This window comes from Sinocyclocheilus rhinocerous, unplaced genomic scaffold, assembly GCF_001515625.1.
Source record: "Sinocyclocheilus rhinocerous isolate Xijiao unplaced genomic scaffold, SAMN03320098_v1.1 scaffold633, whole genome shotgun sequence".
NCBI classification, from domain to species: Eukaryota; Metazoa; Chordata; class Actinopteri; order Cypriniformes; family Cyprinidae; genus Sinocyclocheilus; species Sinocyclocheilus rhinocerous.
This window is the reverse complement of record NW_015654568.1, coordinates 469,394-492,161: the sequence shown is the minus strand read 5'-3', so window position 1 is coordinate 492,161 and position 22,768 is coordinate 469,394. Positions and strand designations below refer to the sequence as shown.

Sequence of the window (22,768 nt, the reverse complement as noted above, 5' to 3'; positions counted from 1 at the left end):
ATCACTTTCAAAACGATTTTTTCCCAGCTGATGAACGATAAAACACTGACAGCCAATCAGAATCCATCCTGCTGTATTGAGCTCAAGAATTTAAAGCGGCAGACGCATGTGCGCTTAGAACAAACAGACGATATCGTTCGCTAGTGTGGACGCTAATATCGTTATCTTTATAGTTATCGTTCTTGGTGTGAACGGGGCTTTAGACTTTTTAAAAAACATTATTTCTGAACGTTTGGCTTAGAATAGTTTGTAAGAGCATGATTATAAACACAATGAGGCTTTGAAGCAGATTAGTTGCAGATTAGTCGGCATGCTGTTTAATGTCCTCTGTAGTAACGTTTAGCCACTTGTTAGCAACTGCCGTTTTAGGAAGTAAAACCTATTACTGATGTATTTAATGCTGTAGAATAAAACACGCAAATATCTTGAACTTGAGTTCACCATAGACCTTATTTCAGGCATTTAACCAAAAACTCATTGACTTCAGGACGATGGAACTGGTAGCGCTAAAATGCTAACTGCTTTCCAGGTTTTGGCCTACAAAAAAACATCATCCCTGCAGCACTGTTACATTAAATGTTATCTTAGCATCAAAACTAGAGGTGATTTGAACATGTCTATGAGAGGTTCTCGCTAATTTAGCTTCAACTGTCTGTATGTGTGTGTATTTTCAGTGCTGTCAGTCGTAGTGAAACAACACATACCTCACAGCAGATGCTTGAGTGGGGCCGTGATCTCCCTTACTCACACACATTGACAGTCATGGTGCAGTTGAGAGGTCTCTGACTCTAGTTGGGTGGGCTTCCCTCTACTGAGCGCTTTCTGAGGGGAGGAATTCACAAACCGGCGGAGACAGACAGACAATATTGACACAGTACTGCACAATGAGGGAGAAAAAATTACAGTACATTCCCAAGATCAGTTGAATGTCATGGACGCATAACCTAAAAATAATTGTGAAAGTAGAACATCTGAATTGTCCGTCATGCTTGTCCATGTTTGTGAAGCCTGCAGGCATTGAGTCATGCGATATGTGTCAGATATGTTGTCTGAGGGGAAGACATTAGTCACACAGCGAGATTAGGTCATGACACAAACCGATTAAAGAGTTAAAATACTGTTCAGATTAACTGTCAGATTGAATTCTGGGATGAATGCGGTGATTAAAAAATGCGATGGAAACTGTAGGATCTTAAGAGTGTTGCTGATTTTGTTTGTGAAAAAGTCGATTTTTAAATTTTCTTATGTGTGTTTGTAACTCATGCATTGAAAATCTAGAGATTTTTGAATAATAAGCACTTTGATAGAATGTGTAATGTGTTCAATCCAGACTTTTTCAGTACTAATAAACATGCATGCACATTCTGTCACCAATATAGTCTGAAATGATACGAGCCAAGCTCCAAAAATAAGTACATTTTAGGAATTGCAAAGTTTAAATTTACACTAGCAACAGCTTTCCATATAAGTTGCGAAATTAATGAATAAAACATTTATTTATATTAAAAATACTATAGCTACTTTTTTAAGTTACTTTTACTACTTTTACTTTTAAGTAAAGTTTCTTTACTGTTTTTTGTTTAATTATAAATTGCTAAATATAAAATAATTCTAAATATATTGGGAAAAAGACAAATATTTGGTGCGACAAACATTTTAATTTAAATTAGCTGTTAATGTGCCTGTTCAGATCAACATGAACATTTGCATGCCAGCAATGCAAAGGATTTTTTTTTTCATAGACAGTTTCTAATCTCTATTCCATCACATTGTTAAGAAAACTGGCCAACCAATCAGATTTGTTCTTTTGGTCACATGCCCAGAGCCACTAATGTTACAATTACATAAAACTGACTTAGTGGTATTTCGCTAAGCGACAGTGAAAATCAGAGGAAGAAACCATTTTTTTTACGCAAATTGCGCACAAAGTGTGACCAGATTTGAGTGAAAATGGTGTGAACAGGCCTTAAACCGGCATTTAAAATCTCATGCATTCAAGAGAACAAAATTGTCACTGTGGCTTTTTTATGTAATAAATTACTCACGGTTTAGATTGCGAATACAAACTCTCTGACGAATGTAATTTTTACGAATGATTGGTGACCGATGTATCCGTATCAGACAGTTCTGCAAAGTGCATATATTTTGTGTATTTTTATTTTTTTTTGCATTTTAGTGTTTCCATCCAGCATTTTTCAAATTGATCTCTCCCAACTCAATCTCATGGGAATTCGTAACTATTTTACGGTTTGGTGAATTGGTAGTTAATTTGTATGAATTCGTACTCATTTGTATGTTTTCATATAATCTGCATATGCCCGTGTGACGTTACATCAACTCATACGAAATTGCCACCTAGTTAAATAGTTTTCCCTAGCTTTAGCAACCGGATTAGCACTATGTCTAAGAATAAAGCATGTTAATGTTAAAATTTGCCAGTAATAAATATTTATGGCTGTAATTTTTCTCAATTCTCCAGCAATTTGGACATAATTATAACCATTTAACTAGAGTTTTACAGTATTATAGCATAGTCCAATTTCTCTGTCCTTGTTGTTCTCTTATAGTGTCAATCTGTGTCCCATGTGTATGTTGTGGGCTGTATCTGTCCCTTTAAGAGTGTGTCCTTACACACGGCTGCTAAATCTGGCACAGGTCCGTGTGTAGCGTTACCAGCCCTGCGCGATTTGATGGTGATTATGACACTCACACATTAGGCCTTATTCCACTCATGCATTATCAGCTCTATCCGTGCCAGCCAAAACACACAGAGCACACAAATGTATAAATAATGCACACAGAAAACCATAGCCAAAACACATCTCAGAAGGTCCAGGAACTCATAAAAATTTGATTCAACACTAACTGTTACAGACCAGCTGAGAAAATGCTAACAAAACCTTTTGACATTTGAGTTAAATTTAATGGTGCTACATCTGGCAGCATTTTTACAGTGTTTTCTTCATAATATCAGAGATACATTTTTCAGGAAAAAAAGGTCCAGACCTTGATTTTATCCAAAGCTGTATATACCACAACGGAGTTAGTTTGCTAAAACAACAGCTTTTTATTATTTGGTTAGCATTAACCAATAGCCTGCCTGGCCTAGATGACATCACTGAAAAAGAAAATTGTTTCAGAGGTAAAACAAATAATATGTGTAATTTGGTAGTGATGGATGCTTTCGAAACACTGGTTTGTGAAGCTTCGAAACCTTTGTGAATTATTTCGAACCAGTGGTTTGGAGCATGTATCAAACTGCCCAAGTCACATGATTTCAGTAGACTAGTTTTACTTACATAACTGTTTTAAAATGTTTGAAAATTTCAATGGTTCGCCACTAGGGGCTTTTCTCTATGAACCCATGAACCATTGTCTATGTGGATTTACCTGGTCTCGGATGAAGTTCATAAATTTGAAGACATTTTTAATGACGAATTTGTTTAATAAAAAGGAAGAGTTGCATTAATAGTCTCTTAGTTCGCAACACTCGCTGTAGATTAGAACGACCCCTAGCCATGTGATTAGAGCAAATTTGACCCCCTCTTTACCTTTTTCTTGTGTAAACGCTACACACCCATGCGTTTGTGGTTAAATCTGCACTTTATATTAGATGCACACACACGTGTTAATTCGCAGAGGTGTACGGTGGTTGTTTGAGCAGGGTAGATGGATGGAGGTTTGACCGGGGCAGGGGAGATCAGGCCAGGTGGAGCCCAGGTGTGAGTGAGTTCAGTGAGGGTAAGCTGCAGGGCGTGCCAGGGGTCAGCTGGAGCTCTCACATCACGCTAACGCACCAAAGCCACAGCATGCATCACAACACACACACAGGCAGAGATGCATTCACTCTCAAATAGTGTTTTATGTCATCCTCCCCCGAGTCTGAGCCATTTCACTCTGGGTTGAATGAAGTTCACAGAATAAAATGCTTGAAAAAGTATTTTCTAAACTATATTTCTGTTTTTTTTTTTTCAGATTTGGTTTTTGTATCTTAAGAGGCATTATTAACTTTCCAAACAAAATCAGAGTAGCTTTCTGAATGAAAGACGATTTCAGGAAAAATTCTTGGCTGAACTTTTAAAGAGCCAGAAGCTCTGTTCCAAAACTTAGTAAGCTGCCTTCCTAAACTGCATTTTATGGCCTCATAAATATGAGATAAAAAGACATACTTATGACATAAAAAGTCAAAATGTCATAATTAGAACTTTTTATGACATAATTATAACTCTGTATCTCATTATTTCTACCTTTTGTCATAATTTCAACTTTAATGTCAGAATGATGACTTCTTATGTCATAATTATGATTTAGTATCTTATCATAATTTCAACATTTTATGTAATAATAATGACTTGTATGTAATAATTATGACTTTTATCTCAGAATTATACATTTTAATGATTATTTTGACTTTGACAGCTTTTAATGTTAAAATTATTACTTTTTTTGTCTCATTCATGACTTGATTTCAGGAAAAATTCTTGGCTGAACTTTTAAAGAGCCAGAAGCTCTGTTCCAAAACTTAGTAAGCTGCCTTCCTAAACTGCATTTTATGGCCTCATAAATATGAGATAAAAAGACATACTTATGACATAAAAAGTCAAAATGTCATAATTAGAACTTTTTATGACATAATTATAACTCTGTATCTCATTATTTCTACCTTTTGTCATAATTTCAACTTTAATGTCAGAATGATGACTTCTTATGTCATAATTATGATTTAGTATCTTATCATAATTTCAACATTTTATGTAATAATAATGACTTGTATGTAATAATTATGACTTTTATCTCAGAATTATACATTTTAATGATTATTTTGACTTTTTGCCATAATTTCAGCTTTTAATGTTAAAATTATTACTTTTTTTGTCTCATTCATGACTTTATCTCATTTTTGGCTTTTTGCCATTATTTCAATTTATATCTCATTATTATTCTTTAGCGTCTCATAATTTTGACCTTTTTTATCTCATAATTTGACCTGGTTATTTCATAATTATGACCTTAAATACCTTAATTTTTTATCTAATATATGATTATAATCATCTACATATTACGATTTAGTATCTCATAATTTCACATATGGAAATGGACTTAGGCAACAAAATTATGATGCCTTCTATTATACTGCATTTTGGCAGAATTTTAAAGCAGAATCACATCTATGCTTTTCAGTAAGGGCAGTCCTAGAATGCTTTGCGACAAACCCAGTGAAAACATTCACTCAAGATGGTGGCCCGAACTGAGGGAAATTATATGTCTACTTCCATACTATGTAATATGACAAAAGAAGCATGTCAAAAGAGTAGTAACCGAATAAACAGTATGAATGAAGAAACACGAATGAAGCAAAAGTATGATTGAAGTATGAATGAAGCAAAAAATTCCACTTACTTCCAAAAGTGTGCATACGATGGTCACTTTAAAATCCCATGAGGATATGCTACATCAAAGCAGAACATGCTGTTTTTGTGTAGCTAAAAGTTAAAGTTATAAAATGGCCAGTAAATGTTTCAGTAAATGCAGTACATACTCTGACTCTGATTACTTGGACGCAACATTGGTAATACTTTCATTCAATAATAAAAGTACAAAAAAATCATTCTATACTTTTTTTTATTTTTATGCTAATGTGAGTACTGAGCCATTAGCTTAGCAACCTGCTAAAGTCAAACTGGAATGTGAGTAGAGTATTTCGTTTCTGTGAGGACACTATTTGTGTTGGTGTCTTTGTAGAGTGTTCAATTTACACAGAGAGTATGCGATTTTGAAAGCAGCCTAGGTATACTACCTAAAGCAGGGCCGTTTCTAGCCAATTTGACGCCCTAGGCGAAATCCCTATTGCCCCCCCCCCCACACACACACACAAATTATATATATATATATTGGGGGATCCAGTGGGGGCGGCAGTCATATTTCAGGGTGACCGTGCCACTCTTTATCACAACCCTGCTAAAAGTGCCAGTACGTGCGCTCAGTGGCGCCCCTTCAGCTGGTGGCGCCCTAGGCGACCGCCTAGCTCGCCTATGCCTAGAAACGGCCCTGACCTAAAGTAAATACCACATAAAGTGTACTTCTGCTCAACGGTCCATGCACTGTCCCAATTTTTGTGTCCATGCAGATGTCCCGCGTACAAAAGCACAGGCACAAGGTAAATTTTTAGACAGACCGAGTCCACACGTGTTACTGCGCATGTGTTAAACTTGTCCATCCGCGCTTATCCGCGGTTGAACTTACTTTGAAAGCTGTGCGGATATAGCTGTGTGCAGGATGGAGCAGAACGTGGAAAAAGAAGTATACTCTGGCTTTTATAAGTAGGCATAACCCTGGTAGACAGTATCCACCTTATTTTGAAAGGCGCAAGTAAGCAATTTTCTGCGAATGTGCCAGACTTCCAATTCACTAGCCGCTATAGGAACGTAACTAGAAGAATGACAAAGTAGTAAATGGTAAAATTATTTGTGCCACAAACCAGTGTATTCATGAATACGATAATAAATTAAAATAATAGCAAACACCAGTTTGCAATATCAAGCAACATAACGGACAGTTTTTGTTCAGCTAAAATAACTGGAAGTTACTGACATGATGCAAAATAGTTCTAAATACTGTGTATTATGTGTAAATAATGTATTTTTCTGTTAATTCAAAGCCTAAAGGTCATTGCACACTGAGTCCGAAATTTTCGTTCGAAATTTTCACACGTTAAAAAATAAATACGACCTCACGTTGTGTCAATCACGTTTACACACTGCCTCCGTAACTTTCGTCCGTCATAAAAAAAATTTGGATCAGGTTCGATTTTCTGCGTTTTCGCATCCGTAGCAAGCATTTTGATAGGAAAGGATGACGAATACGAAAAAAACGAATACGCAATTTTCGGGCTCAGTGTGCAAGGACCTTAATTCTGCAAAGTCAGGCTCTGTTGGAATGCGAGTTTCTTATTTCCATGAGGGGCACTATTTGTGTGACACATGGAGTTGGAGACATTTGTAGAGCGTTCCATCTACACTTAGTATGCTGTCTTAGAAGGCAACTCACTAGTTTTGTGTGGATAATATTTTACTATTTTTAACATCTTGGTCATAACTTTGGGGGTCTGGTGGTGTCTACAAATTATTGCTGTGTCTATTTTTTTTACACTTGACTCAACTTAGACCCTCACTTGACGAGGCAGCCCCTATGTCGGGGCCCCCAGACACACATACCTCCCACTTTGAGGTTACCGGGCACTTGTGAAGACTACCGCCTGCGTTCACAAAGATTTACCACTTATACAGCGTCACTCCCTACATGTCTCTCTCACACTCCCTTTCTCCTCGTCTGCCCTCTCTCAGACTCTCCTCTCTTACTGCATCTCTCCTCTCACTTTGCCGTTTGACCCACAGCCTGCCCACGTACTCATTCCGGCTTGCTCTCCCATCTATTTGCTTTGTCTGTGTAACATTTATCAGTTCATCTCCCCTGGCCAGCCCTCTCGTATCTGTTACACCACCTGATCTCCCTCTGCGTACACGTCCATCTGTGCTGCTATGACGACTGTCTGTAACCACTGCGACCTGTCATCCTCACACACACAAATCACAACTGTAATGTGACCACCACACGCTACACGCTTAGAAAGACTCATGCTGTGCAGAATCATCCATATGTACAGACACACAAACGACATTTTGAAGACGCTGCGAACTTTGATTTTTGAGGAAGCATTAGCATGCATATTAGTAGGAACAGTCTGAAAAATAGTGTGTATCCTGATTTGAGATAAAAAAAAAAAGTAGAATTCATGACAACTTATTTTCTAAGATTGTTTATCTGACAATCACCAATACAATCTTGGATGTATTTGTTTGATACTGCATTTGCATGACATGTTTCGTATAATACAGCTAATGCTGCATAGGGGACGTTTCCAAGATGGCCGGCAAATTTGGCATGGCTTTAAGGGATTTAGATAATTATGGAAGCCCGTTTCTGCCACTGAATAAAAAAAAATTTAAAAGGGTAATTGCGACTTTTTATCTCACAATTACGACATTTTTTCTCACAATTGCGAGTTTACATCACACAATTCCAATTTTTTTTTTCTCAGAATTGCATGATACAAACTCACAATTCTGAAATTTTTTTCAGAATTGTGAGATATAAATTCGCAATAGCGACTTATAAAGTCAGAATTGTGAGATATAAACTTGGAATTCTGTGAACATATCAGTCGTTTTCTCCTCGGAATTGGACTTTATAACTCGCAATTGCGAGTTTACATCTCACAATTCTGAGAAAATAAGTCAGAAATGCAAGATGTAATTGTGAGATAAAGAATTGTGAGATAAAAAGTCGCAATTACCTATTCTTAAATTTAGTGGCGGAAACGGTCTTCTATAGATTATACCCATCTTGTTTTGGTTTATGGCTTTCCTAAAAATAATATCAGTGATATTTACAGATACACACAACACAACGTTTTGAAGACAATGCAAACCTTAAATTTTGAGAAAGCATTAGCATGCGCATTTGCAGAGACAGTATGATTTGTGCTAGAAGTACTGTAGAATCTATGATACTATTTTTGTCAGATTGTATTGCGGATTGGCAGATTAACACACTCTTGGATGTATTTGTTTAATACTGTATTTGTTTGACATTAGTTTTTAAATATAGCTAATGCTACATTGAAAATGTTGGGGGTTTCCAAGATGGCCGCCAAAAGTGGCCGGCAAAATTTTTTTTTGATTACATCCTGTTTCATTTTATTTTCACCAACAAAAATGTATTGCAGTCCAGACCATAGTTATATAAATTATTCTTCTGCAAGTAGAGAGTAATTTATGGTGGTATTAAGATACAACTTTTCTGAGTGGATTTTAGCATGCTAACAGTAACAGTAAACTGCTAGCATGCTAAAATCCCAAGGTAAAACAAATCATCTTATAAAATACATTTTCAACAAGACAATTGCTGTCTAAATATTTTATATTTATTTGTCTACATTCACATGGAAGTGGACTTGTTTTATAATGGTGTTACATCTTGCTGTTTTGTGAGGGTCCTGCGGTTTGTTTTTTAGACCATGAATGTAGTTAAAAATGGTTCAACTTTTAAAAACATGTCTCGGGACCACAGTCTGCAGCCCACTGTTTTTTAAAAACGAGAACTTATGCTATGCATATTCCGCTTAAGAAAACATAGCTATGGTCGTCTTTGAATGAATATGCTTCCAGCTGGGAGGGTGAGTAAAATTATTATTATTAGTAAAATCTAAAATGTTTTTGCAAAATTCGATTGGGAAAAAAACATCAAACCAATGATAAATTTAACACTTTTTATATTTATATTAAAATAGCATTATTACATTAACAATAATTTCCATCAAAACAAATAACAATTAATTACTCTTGGAAGCAGTTGGGTAGTGCATCTACCTTTTATAAATAAGTTACGTAAAAAGCCAGAAAAGAAATGCATCATTTACAAACAGTTATTTTATAGCTTTACAAGATCCAGAAGCAGCTGAATGCACAGACGGACATTTGGGAACAGCAGGCATTAAATGTCAGAGCACTCCATACCGCCCCCTACAGGATGGGAGTATTTCACGGTAACCTCATTACAGCTAAACACAATCTTCTTTATTTTATTTAAATATTGAAGTAGGTACTATTGACCGTGCATCTACCAACATGCGAACATTAAGTGCTTTCAGCACTTCATAGTTGATCATCTCCAGTGTATGACATTCCAGTGTTTTTGCACCAATTAAATAATGTCCATGATACTGAGAGATCCTTACAAAAAAGTACTGAGGCAGTACCATGGTATCAGATGGATAACCATATTCGTATACCATGGTATATACATGGTACTCCAAAGTACTTCAACGAATACCATCATATTACCATGGTAAATGTCCAAAAGACTGTTTTGTAAGTGCTTTTACTCCTCGATTTCATATCTAGCCAGCTGATATTTTGCGATTTAATAAACTTGGAGTGTTTACGTAGCTTGGAAAATGTACAGATTATACATTTTGAGATGAATTTGTAATAGTTATTTGCATTTTATACTTTTCTGGAAGTCCTAAGCTTCATATCTCCAGTTGCTTTGCTCTTTGAGAGTCCAAATTCACCAGTCCTCACAACTTTCCAGTTACATATTCCAGTTTTACTTCTTCCAGTTGCTATTCCAGTAGTTCCTCCAGTGGATAAATAGTCCACCGTTGTTTTCCAAACCGACACGCAGTGGGTCTACATCATTCATTGGCATTTGAAGGCTACTTTGACTTTCCCCAAGTAGTTAATCACTGATTTGAGCCAGATTCTTGGCCAACCAGTAGTTCAAGTCAATATTGCACCACATTTGGCAGTTGTTGTGCTGACCGAAGTGTGAAGTGTATTTGGCAGACCGCAATTGTGTTGTTTTAAATACAGTCTCACTATTTGGCAGGCTGTGTTTGCATCCTTATGGAATCCCTTTTAAGTCCTTTCTCACGGGATATCCTGAGTACGACCAGCTCACGTAGTGCAGAGACCACAGAACTGGTGGCCTCCTACGACTGCAATGGCTGATGGGAAATGTAGTTCATGGGAGCTTATTTGGCAAAGATCAAAGACATTTCCAGTTATTATAAAAAGATTTCCAGTGTGTCTCTGCTATATCCTGTGTGTGTGTGTGTCTCCACCCTGACTCCCAGCTTTGTGGTTTCTCCTGGGACTTTGGCAGCAGTTCAGAGTCTTGGTCTTCTTCAGGACATAACCCTGTTAGAAGATGGAGGTCCAAATCTGGTTAGATCTTTGATTAGATTTCACTTGAAAATTGAATTGTTTTGTTAAAGCCGCAGTGTGTCATTTCCATGCCGCTAACAGTATCAAACTGAACTGCAGTCTGTTTAAATGGGCTCAACCAGTGATGTCTATATATGGAAGACGCTATTAACCTTAGCATTTGCTAGCATTGTTAACCCAACAATGGTAGATGGGGTGTTGGAAAATATTTCTGCAGTTCTCTTTGATGCCACTAATTACACAGAAATGACTCAGTTTTGTTGTATTCTATGTTTAGTAGTGTATGGGTCAATGGCATGTAAGAGCATTCACAAGGTACTCATTGCATTCTTGTTGGTTTCATATAATTTTGAAAAACCTTTATATCATTTAAGAAAAATTTTAACTGAATGACTTTAAAAGTGTCATGTGGTGTAAAGGAAAAATTATACATTCCCCTAAAACTTTATATATACATCTTAGCTTATCATTATTTTCATTTTATTTAAATATATTTTTCAAGGTAACAAATTTCAACGATTCAAGGTAAATAGCATTATGCTTTTGGTGAAACATGCCACTTGACATTTTACAACCTGATGTCATTTCCTGTTTTGGTGCTGGTAACCAAATAGTTGACTGTAGCCATTGACTTCTGTAGTATTTTTTTCCATAATATGGAAGTCAATGGCTACCGTCAACTGTTTGGTTACCAACATTTTTCAAAATATCTTGTTTTGAGTTCCACAGCTGAAAGAAATTGATACAGGTTTAGAACAACTTAAGGTTGAATAAATGCTGGTGTGAGTGTATGTTGGTATGGGCTTTGTCGGTACCCTTGTGTGTGCGCGACTGTGTATTTCGACTGCCATTGTGGTTCCTGACTCTCTCTATCCTCCAAATGGAGCCTTTGATTATGTTTAAGTTCATCATTGCGGTGTAGCTCCTCTTTCGATTGCGTCTTTGGTAATGTTACTTTAGGGTGGGGTCTGGGTGGAGGAAGGGGTGTGGTCTGGAGCCGTGGGGGTTGTGCAGAAACACGTGATTGACAACTACAAGTCACATGGTCCTCCACGGGTATGACAACCTTCTCGTAGACTGGCTGTCGGTTGATGAACTGGATTTTTGTCATCTAGATAAAAAAAAAAGAGATATTAAAATAATGATATTTACAATGATAAACCACCTAATTTCTGAACAAATCCCATCATTTTACTAAGCTAAAAATGTGACATACTTATTAGCATTAAAAATTCACAGTACACTTAAATATTGGGTAAAATAGTCAATTTGTAATTAGGGTTGCAAGGGGGTGGAACATTTCTGCTAAATTTCCAGAATCTTCCCAAAAATTTCCGAAAGATTCCAAAAAAAATCCTGGAAAATTTCCTGGAAGAATTGTTGAATAAATTATGTTATTTTTGTTTTCTTCGCATACAAAAAGTATTCTCGTAGCTTCGCAAAATTGAAGTTGAGCCACTTACAGTGGGTACGGATGTCACATGGACTGTTTTATCGATGTCCTTACTACGTTTCTGGACCTGGGAACATTTCAGTTGCGTTGCTGTCTATGCAGGGTCTGAGAGCTCTCACATTTCATCAAAAATATCTTAATTTGTGTTCCGAAGATGAACGAAGGTCTTACTGGTTTTGGAACGACATGAAGGTGAGTAATTAATGACAGCATTTTCATTTTTGGGCGAACTAACCCTTTAACAATGTGATATGCTAATTTGCATAAAATACAGTACAATTGGGTAAAATACTCTATTTGTAATTAGATTTAAACAGTTTTATGTTGGTATATGTTGCTAAGCTAACAATGTTAAATCCAATTAACATTAAAATGCACAATACGTATAAATATTGGGTAAATTAGTGTATTTAAAATGATATTTACCTATTTTATGTTAGCATGTTGCTACGATAACAATGTTATACACTAATTAGCATAACATACAGTACATAAATATTGTATAAAATAGTCCAGTTGTAACTAGATTTGACTATTTTATGTCAGTATGTTTCGAAGATAACAATGTGACACAAATACGTATACAAATTTAGTACATACAAATATTGGGTAACTACTTTTTTATTGATATTTTAAGATATTGAATGAAATACAAGTATATTTTTAGTTTTAAGATTTCTATGAACTCTCGTAGATGTTTTTTTTTCCACAGAGCTCTGCGCAATGCATTCTGGGAATGATTTCTCAGTGAATGATTCCTGTAATGATACTTGAGAGTTTGGCCAAAAGGAATCTTTTAGAAAACGTGTTGTCTAAGAACAGCTACAAAGTCATTGCAATTTTGCGCATAAATACCTGTAAATGTCGTGTTTCTGTGGTGACTGGCACACATTGTAAAACACGTGTGTTGCAGCAGCCCGAACAGCGCTGCACTTCCACACACGGAGGCCATAACAAGAAGTTGGCGTTCCGTCTGTCCAACATTGAACGGGTCACTTCCATAACTTCTGTTCTCACCTTACACATCGCCTGCTGGGCCACCTGAACATCTGTGAGAGAGTCAGAAATAACAACGGTTGATTTAACATTTATTTAATGTTTATTTATCATACTGCCACACAGCAGCAGCCAAACTGGATGGAAGTTAAGACAAACCAGACTAACAAGACTACAGACACACTCTATAATTCACCCTCTCAGTGCTGTCAGTGTGTTTGTTGTACAGCTCACAGATCTGAGGTGCACTTGACTGAAAGCGAGCACTCAGAGAAAGAGAGAAAAAAACAAGGGTTCGAGTACATGTGCGAAAGAAGCGTGGGTGGTAAAACTGAGCTTTGAAACTTGTGTGTGTGTGTGTGTTTGAGGGTGACCTAAGGACATGTGGCGAGACAGAATCAATCACAGAGACGCAACAGCAGACTCCAGGCCCATATATGCACATCTCACACACTCGCACAAACACACAACAAAGCCACAACACCATTTTGGAATGGAGATGCCACAGTGTCTCAAAATAATCGCCACAGACTGGAAATACATTGAAATTCTGCTGGAGGACAAAGATGAAGAGACGGGAGTGTGGAAAAGAGACAGCGAGACAAAGAGAGGAAGGAAGGGAATGCTAGCAGACTTACTAAGGCTTCTGGGAAGACGTCTGTGTGTTCCGTTAGAGTGCATCTCATTCTCGGGCTTCTCATCATCTTCCTCTGAAAACATTTAAGATATGGAACATCGTTCACCAATTTGATTAGTTAGAGATCATGAAGCTGACTTTACATTTGTTGACTTCTGAAATTCATCAGTTAAGCGTAATTTCATTTTTGTGTAATCAGACTTTAAAGGCCTGTTCACACCAAGTACGATAATTATAATGTTTTGGGGAAAGTTACTTTTAAAAGTAATGCATTGCAATATTGTGTCACTCCATAAAAAAGTAACTAATTGCATTACTTACAGTAGTTACTTTTTTCTGTAAAGTAATGCATTACGTTACTTTTGCGTATTTGTGTTGTGTTTCTTTATGAAGTTTTAGTCGTAGACAACATTGTCATCTGTACCACCAAAAAAATGCAAAAAGAAAACGTCTAAACGTACATTAATTATATGAGAGTACAAAAGTCCACAGCAAAGCTGTAATGATATAATTGGAATCACTTTCAGAACAATTTGTTGCAGCTGATGAATGATACAAATATTGACAGCCAATCAGAATCCATCCGACAAAGCACTCAAAATTTAAAGCAGCAGATGACAAAACGCCAGCATACATTTATATTTTGTGTGTGAATGGCCTTAAAGGGAAAACCACACCTATAACGATTACAACACAGAAAAACAATTTCACACTAATCACTTTCAGAATGATAAAAACACTCACAGCCAATCAGAATCCACCTGACTTTAACAAGCCTGAGGATGTAATGTGGCATACGACAAAACTGTGTTATCCTCCATTAGTGCATATCATTATGGTTATAATTTTTTGGTGTGAATGGGTCTTAAAGGGAAGCTCATACCACAATTATGATGACACAGAGGAACCATTTTGTTGGAATCACTTTCAGAATAATTTTCCCAGCAGATGAATGATTAAAATATTGACAACCAATCAGAATCCACCTTTTAAGCATTTAAAGTGACAGACGACAAAACTGCAGTGAGCACTTATAATAAACAGAACGTCATAATTTCTTGGTGTAGTTGTTGAAGTTATCGTGGTGTGAACGGTTGTGGTTTTCTTTCTCAAATTTCAGTGAGCATTATCTTTTACAAGACATTGATTTTGTTTTAGGGGACATCAGGACTTAGGACATATATTTTCTCCTTTTGGGGAGACACTTCAGTTAAACGGTGTAAAAAAAGAACCACCCACTCATACAGGAAAGAGTTTGACTGACATGTGAAGTGACCAATCACAGTCTGCTTTTTTGTCTATCGGACATAATTCTAAAAACAATGCAGAACATACATCTCTACTTAAATTTACTAGAAAGTATCTTGAATATCCTTCAAAGAAAATCCTTGAAATTCTTGAAAATCGTTCGAGGCCAAAAACGTTCTGAACTTGCGACTATTTCATCAACTAGTTCTTCTTTCAACGTGAACCTGTACATACGACTCATGGAAACTCGCCATTGTAATGTGCATTTACGTTGCGCAACTCTGCTTTGTCTGTGCATTTGTTTGTGTCTCTGTGTGTCTCATCCTAAAGACCCGCTGCGTCTGGGATTGCCATTTGAATCCTCTTGATTCCACTGTCCTGACACCTTGCCGTAAATCTGATCAAGCCCTGTCAATCTACTGTATATCCATAAGTGACGTTCGTCTGGTATAATAGCTCTTGTAGTAAGGGTCGTAACATTGTTAAATCTAGCTAAAATGCACACACATACACACACCGGTATTGGGAACAATAGCGTAGCCTTGTGTTTGTGTCCCCTCTGTAAACTTTGAGCTGGACTGGGCTCAAGGTCACTGCTATTGTGCCTGTGAAGAGCTATACACGGCCCATTCATGTAAATATTACCATTATCCACATGCATGCACACACACACACACACACACTGCATTCCAGACCCCTCACTCTTTCCTGCCTCACCTTCCCACTCAACACACACCAGAAAACACACACATTCCACAAATGACGAGACGTTTACTAGTGCTGATATGGGTTTTATAATGGACGATGACGATATGTAGAGAGCAAGGCGGCCATTGCAAAATATATTTTATTTAGAAAAAAATATTTAGAAAAAAAAAGATGATATATATATATCAGCTTTACCTACGGATTCTACGTCCAGAAGTCTCTTCAGATCATCTACGGATGAGATCGGACTGTTCATCACTAAATCCACCAGAGATGGAGGGAAAGGGTCTCCCTGATGAAAAAAAAGAGAGAGAAAGAGGTGATCAGACATGTCTAGAACAAACACACACCTGTCTGGGTGAAAAACCAGTCCCTGTAACTTCAATAAAATACATGTCTAACCAGTGTACATATGACACGTGTTGCAGAGGCATGTGTGGAGAGCTCCAATTGTACTTTGTGCTTATTTTTTTATCTCTGTCCTTTATTAAGCTGCATTACTCATAATCAGGTCACTCTGTGTGTGTGTGTGTGAGATGTGGTCAGTGTCATGTGGCAGGCACACAGTGGGAAAATAAATATATAAATAAAACATATTGCCGTAAGCAACAAACCAATCAAAAATCACATCCCCACACAGGGTTCCTCATAAATGTGTTATAATTTCTTACAGTGTACTGCAGTCAGGAGATTTTTCAACAACAACAGTTGTGCTGTTATTATCTAGACATGCATGCCACAAATTATTAATAAACTGTATATACAGACAAGTGATAGATATGTTGGTTAGGCTGATTAGTTGGCCGATGTAGACCATGTTAAAGGCCATTTGTTACTGGTAATGGCAGTTCCCCATTTTGAGCAAAACAGGTGATTTTAGCAATTTTAAGTGCATCTAGTTTGTTGTCATTCAATTGTATTATGTATATAACCAGCTACTAACTTTCCAGTTCAGTTATGAAAACATGATATCTGAATGTTCTCTGAACGATCAAAACAACAGTTTTTTTAAAAAAATGTTATGTGAGCATTGCAGAAAACATTAAGGGAACGTTCCATTTTATCATTTTGCAAACATTGTGGAAAAGTTCGTTTTAAATGTTCTCTGAACCATCCGAAACTAATAAGTATTAAAACATTTTTAAAAGTTAGACGAACATCCAACTTAAATTGTTTCAGAAAAAAAACAAAAAATGTTGCTTCATAACTTTGAGAAAACCTTGCATTCCTGTTAGCTGGGTATTAGCATAAAATCAGCCACTAGCCAACCTGCTCTCTAGATATTAGCATCAGCCACCGAAAAATCCATTTAAATGGACCACTAATAGAAATATATTGTAATGTTCATTTCGCAAAGCCTGCGACTAGGGATGGACGATATATCAGTAGACATGGTTAACCAGTAGAAATTTGTCAACTGGTAGAGATTTTTTTGACTATCGTCTCTACCGCGGTTACACACTCACGTGCTGACGCTGCTGTGCTACGTGGTCATAAAAACGTATTGTTTACAAGCATTTTTAAGCTTTGTGATTTAATAACAAGTGATTTTAAGCCGTTGAAGCGCAATCAGCAGCGAAAGAGAACTAATTTCGCTATATGTGCGCGTTGTCTGGGAGACTGTTTCTGAGTTATTTTTGCCGCTTTATAGGCCTTGAATAGTTAAATACACACTTTTATGTGTCAAAATGCCCATCTTTGCAAGTATCCTGATAAACACAGCAATTTAGGTCTGAAGTGAAAGCAAACAGCTGAGAAAGAAAACACATGTGTAACAGTATACTGGATCTGGGCAGCTCTTAAAGTGACAGCAGTCTAATATTCCTGCTGTCTGTCATTCATGTTAATCAATGTACATTTGTAACAACTGTTTTAAATTTTTGTATTTTTTTTATTTAGGCTAGTATTATTTTTTTGTGATACTGACACTGGTGACAAGAATTATGAAATTTCAATGGTATCAAAAATTTTGGTATCATAAAGACCTTACTTAAAGCAAAAATAACTATATCATGATATATATTGTGAAATAAATCGTTACCGTGAAATAAAGTTACTCATATTGTGATATAAGATTTTGGTCATATCGCCCACCCCTACTTGCGACCATTTTTTAAACTAAGCAAACTCAGCTCATTCAGAGAACGTTATGTATGATGTCACAACCATGAACACAATGCAACCGCCCACGCTAAGTATGCCAATGTGACAATACAGTCTCACATCAATTCATAACTATTTTGATTTGTTCGTATGATTCATTCGTACAACCTCATTCACACATTTTCATCCGATCTGCTCTCGCCCCATAGGTTTAGAGATTAAACTTTATACATACTTTTTTCATATATATCACATTGTAAGAATTTGTACGAAATTTCACGAAATTGCACACTCGCAAATTATTTATGATTTTTCGTGCAATTTCTCATGCGATCCGGTTGGAATGTGAACGCTTGTAGCTACACATGCTTTAAATTATTTATTATTTTTTGTGCAATTTCTCATGCGATCCGGTTGGAATGTAAACGCTTGTAGCTACACGAACTCTGTTTCATGTTTTGCTGCATTCTGAAATGCAATGAAGTGATTATAGCTGAGCAAGCAATTATAACAAGAAGATTTGCATACAGAAGCCTTAAAGGTACAGTAGCAACAATCTGTTTTGAAGTTATGAAGTAACATAATAAGTACACTAATAGGGGAAAAAACTAAAAATACTACAAAAATGCAGAACAGTAGTCAACCAAGTTAGCCAGATGCACAAAACCAAGATGCCGTCCAGTTGGACAGTGAAAGACCAACGTTCATCAGCATGTGTAAAATCCATGATGGATCCTCAGGTGTGAAGAACTGCACATCAGTGTGAAACACACATGCACTAAAGCAGTATTTCATACCCACTGTCAAGTGCATGTGTGTGTGTGTAGTGCAGTAACGCATACAGTATACCGATCCTATTAGGATGATATCACTCCCATTTGCCACATGCTGTAATGAATCATGGGACGCAGGAATGCCAATAGTTCATCCAGGGGAAAAGTTGAGGAGGAATGGGGTATAATTATGGACCTGGATTGCCATACGCACACACTTGAAACATTAGAGGGCAGCCACATGGCAGTCTGCCATAAACGAATTCAGACATAAAGAAATACTGTAGCCACACCTGCACATACAAACACACAGTTTGTATAAATAGATGCACTGAAAGAAGTATAAAAAGAAGGATTTGTTCAAAAAAAAAAAAAGTCTTCGATAATCATGCTTACATAGAGGGAGATTATATATTATATGAACGGATAAGCACAAGCACAATAAGGTCGATCCATCTTCCATTTTCCAAAACGGAGTCATTAATTCGATGCACATTTGTTTGGCTCAGCTTTCATTCGCTCGATTCCTGAGTCATGTCTGCAAAAGCAATTTCGATTTTTTTTAAGCCCTCGGGCCGTGACACACACGTAATGCCCCGAGAGACCCAAAGCCAAATAATTTTATGTGATTCCATCCGCACGTCTTTAACGTGCCGCCTAGATTATTCCTCCCTCTTATATAACTTATACACAAGACTTATGATGCATCAGCTGGAGGACTATAATCTCATCAGCTGTGACCTTTTAAACTCCCTCAAACAGTCCGAATCAGAGCGCTGGGTTTTAAAGGGTAGACCTGACATAAAGTTTTTTGTAGGTTTGGTGGTGATGCAATGGTGATATTCAAGAGACGGATTACAGAAACATCACAAGGGGATTTAGGTCTTATAGTGTGTGTGTGTGTGTGTGTGTGTGTGTGGAAGGTAATTGATGTGCATGTCATAAAGACCTTTCCATAAAGGTCAGATGCATACATGAGAATATCAGCCACCCAAATCAAGATGCATGAATGATTTTGCCGAATCCGTTCTATTACTGTGGGACGGATTGTTTTGGCAGATACCGATATATTTAGAGAGCAGGGTGGCTGACAGTATCATATTATTGCAAATAAGATTTGCATTTGCAAAATAACTAAAAGAAAAATGACTAAAAAAAATATTACAAATGCACACTATCCACTGATGAGGCAGTTGATACAGTTATACTGCAAGTCAATGCCGATAACCTCAGCATGGCCAAATATCGACCAACATATCGAATACAATTTTATTATCACCAGGATTCCCACAGCAGTTGATTTCCAATGACTTTTGGATTAAATAAGTATTGAAATATTAAATTCAGGCTGACACGCTAATGAATCATGTAGACAGATTTGTGAATCTGTTTGATTCGTTGAAAAACCCTGAATTAGGCACAACTATAATTTTTCATCAAGTTTTAGAAAAATGTACTTTCAAATATATTTTAATACATATGAAATTTTTTTTTTTACATACAAACTCCGTAAAATTGAAAAGGCATGAATCATCCACCACTATGATTTTTGATCAAGTTGAAAAATGTACATTCAAATAAATTTTTTACGTAATGTTTTACATATATGTCCATTACTTTACAGATTCGATTTGATTTACATGACGTTTTAGAAAAATGTCCATTTAAACATATTTTAAAACGTATATAAATATATTTTTGCACACACATACACACACGAATCTGTTTGACCGATTCGTTGAAAAGACCTGAATCATCCACCACTATGATTTTCGATCAAGTTATTGAAAAAAGTACATTCAAATGTATTTTTCACATAATATAAATATTTTACATTCATGTCCATGACTTTTCAGATTCGATTTGTTTTTCACGTGAAGTTTTAGAAAAATGTGCATTCAAAAATATTTTAAAACATATATAAAAAAAAAAATTTCAATACATTTTACTATGACCACTATGACTTCTGACCAAGTTTTAGAAAAAATGTACTTTAGAATGTATATATTTTTTTATATTTACAAATATTTGCAGTTTGGAATGTAGTTCAAAAATATAAAAACTATTTAAAAAATGTAAATACATTTTGTCTGTGTGTGTGCACGTGTGCACATTAGTTTTCAGATTTGATTAATTCACATCATTCTTCCTAGTCTGGAAAACACAATTTCAAGTTTCTAGGACCGTGGGAACCCTCCAGAGGACCCTCTTCTATAGCAACTCGCAGCACTATTTTAATACGGCTAAAGACGTACTGTAGTGTTAAATGCACAACATAATTGGGGTCTAAGCAGTGACAGTTGATGCTCTTGGACTGAGTGATGTGTTTTTGGCAGTGGTGCATCTGGGAACCCATCCAGTGCACATTAATGCTGGCAACCCTAACAGTGTCTTTGTTTGAGTTTAGAATTGCAGACATAAACAAATACAGATAGATTAAGCATCAAATCAAGTATGGTTTCTCTTTTCTCCTCCACTCTGGGGCCAACGCGCAGTCAGGCGTGCTTATGAGGGAATTTGTTACAGTTTGCTCGAATTTCGTCCTCGAAATCAAGACAGTTAAAAGTGAATGCAGCTATTGTCAAATGAGACATATGAATTAAACTCCAACCGAGCGTGACGTCAGTCAGGTGAGGCTTACCTGCGCGCGACCGGACCGCAGGCACGCCGCGAGCGCCGCGAGCGCCAGCAGCAGCAGCCGCGAGCTCATCATGCGCGCACATCCAACTGTCTCTCTCGCTGTCAAACACACACACACACACACACACACACACACACTGCAGGAAAGTTTATTCCAGAGGGGCTGAGTCACTTTGAACACCGTGCCAGCTGGTCATTTTTGACATTTAACGGCGTATCCCAGATCTCCAGTGTGGAAATGAAGTGTTCGCGTCACCGGTGCGTTAAAAAGCGCATATTAATGATTCACTTGAACGGAAGGAAAACAAAACTCCAGTCTTCGGATTACAATATCAGCTTTAAATATCCAAGTAAAATACGTCCAGTGTGTTGATTTTCAAAAATAGCCCGTGCATTTTCATTCCAGCGCTGCAATGCAACTTTCCCTGGCGCTCGCGCAGCAGCGTGTTTCTCAGGTGCTTTAATGTCGCGCGCTGCTGCGCCTCGCTCTGGCTTCAGCCTTAAAAAACAAAACCCGCCCCCTGCGTTCTGATTGGCTCGCTGCGCCTTCGAGGCTGGACTGATGTTTCCATATAAGGCAAATGATTAGATGAGGGGGGTCTTCATACGTGACCTGACATTCTGAAAGTGTGACTTTTATTGGGAGAAAGGCAAGAGTTTTCTCACAGCCACCTGTTGTGTCTTGTTCAAGTGCTTGTGAACTGGGAAGTCACACTGCACTGGAAGATCAGAACTGGTGATGAAGAGACGCTGGACATGGTACCATATGCAGTATATCACTGAATCTTATGAAATCTGTCTTATGACATTTATTTTAGGAGCATTAAGATTACTTCAACCCAAAATAATAAAAAAGGGGATTGATTGATTGATTGATTGATTGACTGATTGATTGATTGATTGATTGATGATCGATTGATCGATCCATTCATTCATTCATTCATTCGAAATAATAATAATTTTTTTGCTTATTTTAGGACCACAGAGAGTTTTTTTTTTGTATTATGAATTTGTGACATTATTTCATGACAATTCATAACAATTTCATGAAAATTATTTTCTTCTCAAATTCTCATTATTATGATATAGTAACTATGTAAAGTGCACAGTTGTTCCACCATGAATTTGTTGTACTGCATTTGATGCTGATTTAAATAAAACGATCAATTAGCAGCAAATGTGACATTATTTGCAAGACAATTAATTATATTCTTGTCATGCATATAATATCACAAAACCAAATCTTAAATGGGTCTAAAACAGAATTAATATTCGTTACACACTCAATATATATATATATACAGTGTTCGAACTATACCGTGGACTCTGGGGGAGCCCACTTGTTTTTTTTTTATAAGGGGGTGGGGGGGGGCACTACTTGCTTTATGCAAGCACTATATAGGATAAATCACTATACAGGATT

General features: G+C 36.8%; 1 protein-coding gene and 1 long non-coding RNA gene across 2 annotated transcripts in view; one reads left to right on the top strand and one right to left on the bottom strand.

The window, feature by feature from the left end:
* LOC107717664 (uncharacterized) overlaps positions 1-11,155 on the top strand; it is a 21,605-nt gene extending 10,450 nt beyond the window's left edge. Inside the window, exon 3 of the long non-coding RNA XR_001637330.1 lies at positions 9,922-11,155. This is a non-coding gene — a long non-coding RNA (uncharacterized LOC107717664). The remainder of the gene's footprint in view (positions 1-9,921) is intronic.
* Positions 11,156-11,547: 392 nt separating this feature from the next.
* On the bottom strand, positions 11,548-21,815 carry LOC107717652 (platelet-derived growth factor subunit B-like). The gene is made up of 5 exons (XM_016524465.1): positions 21,347-21,815; positions 16,025-16,121; positions 13,875-13,946; positions 13,096-13,289; positions 11,548-11,898 (listed from the first exon to the last, which is right to left on the bottom strand). The coding sequence occupies exons 1-5, from the start codon at positions 21,416-21,418 to the stop codon at positions 11,548-11,550; spliced, it is 786 nt and encodes a 261-aa protein (XP_016379951.1). The 5' UTR covers positions 21,419-21,815.
* Positions 21,816-22,768: the final 953 nt, after the last annotated feature.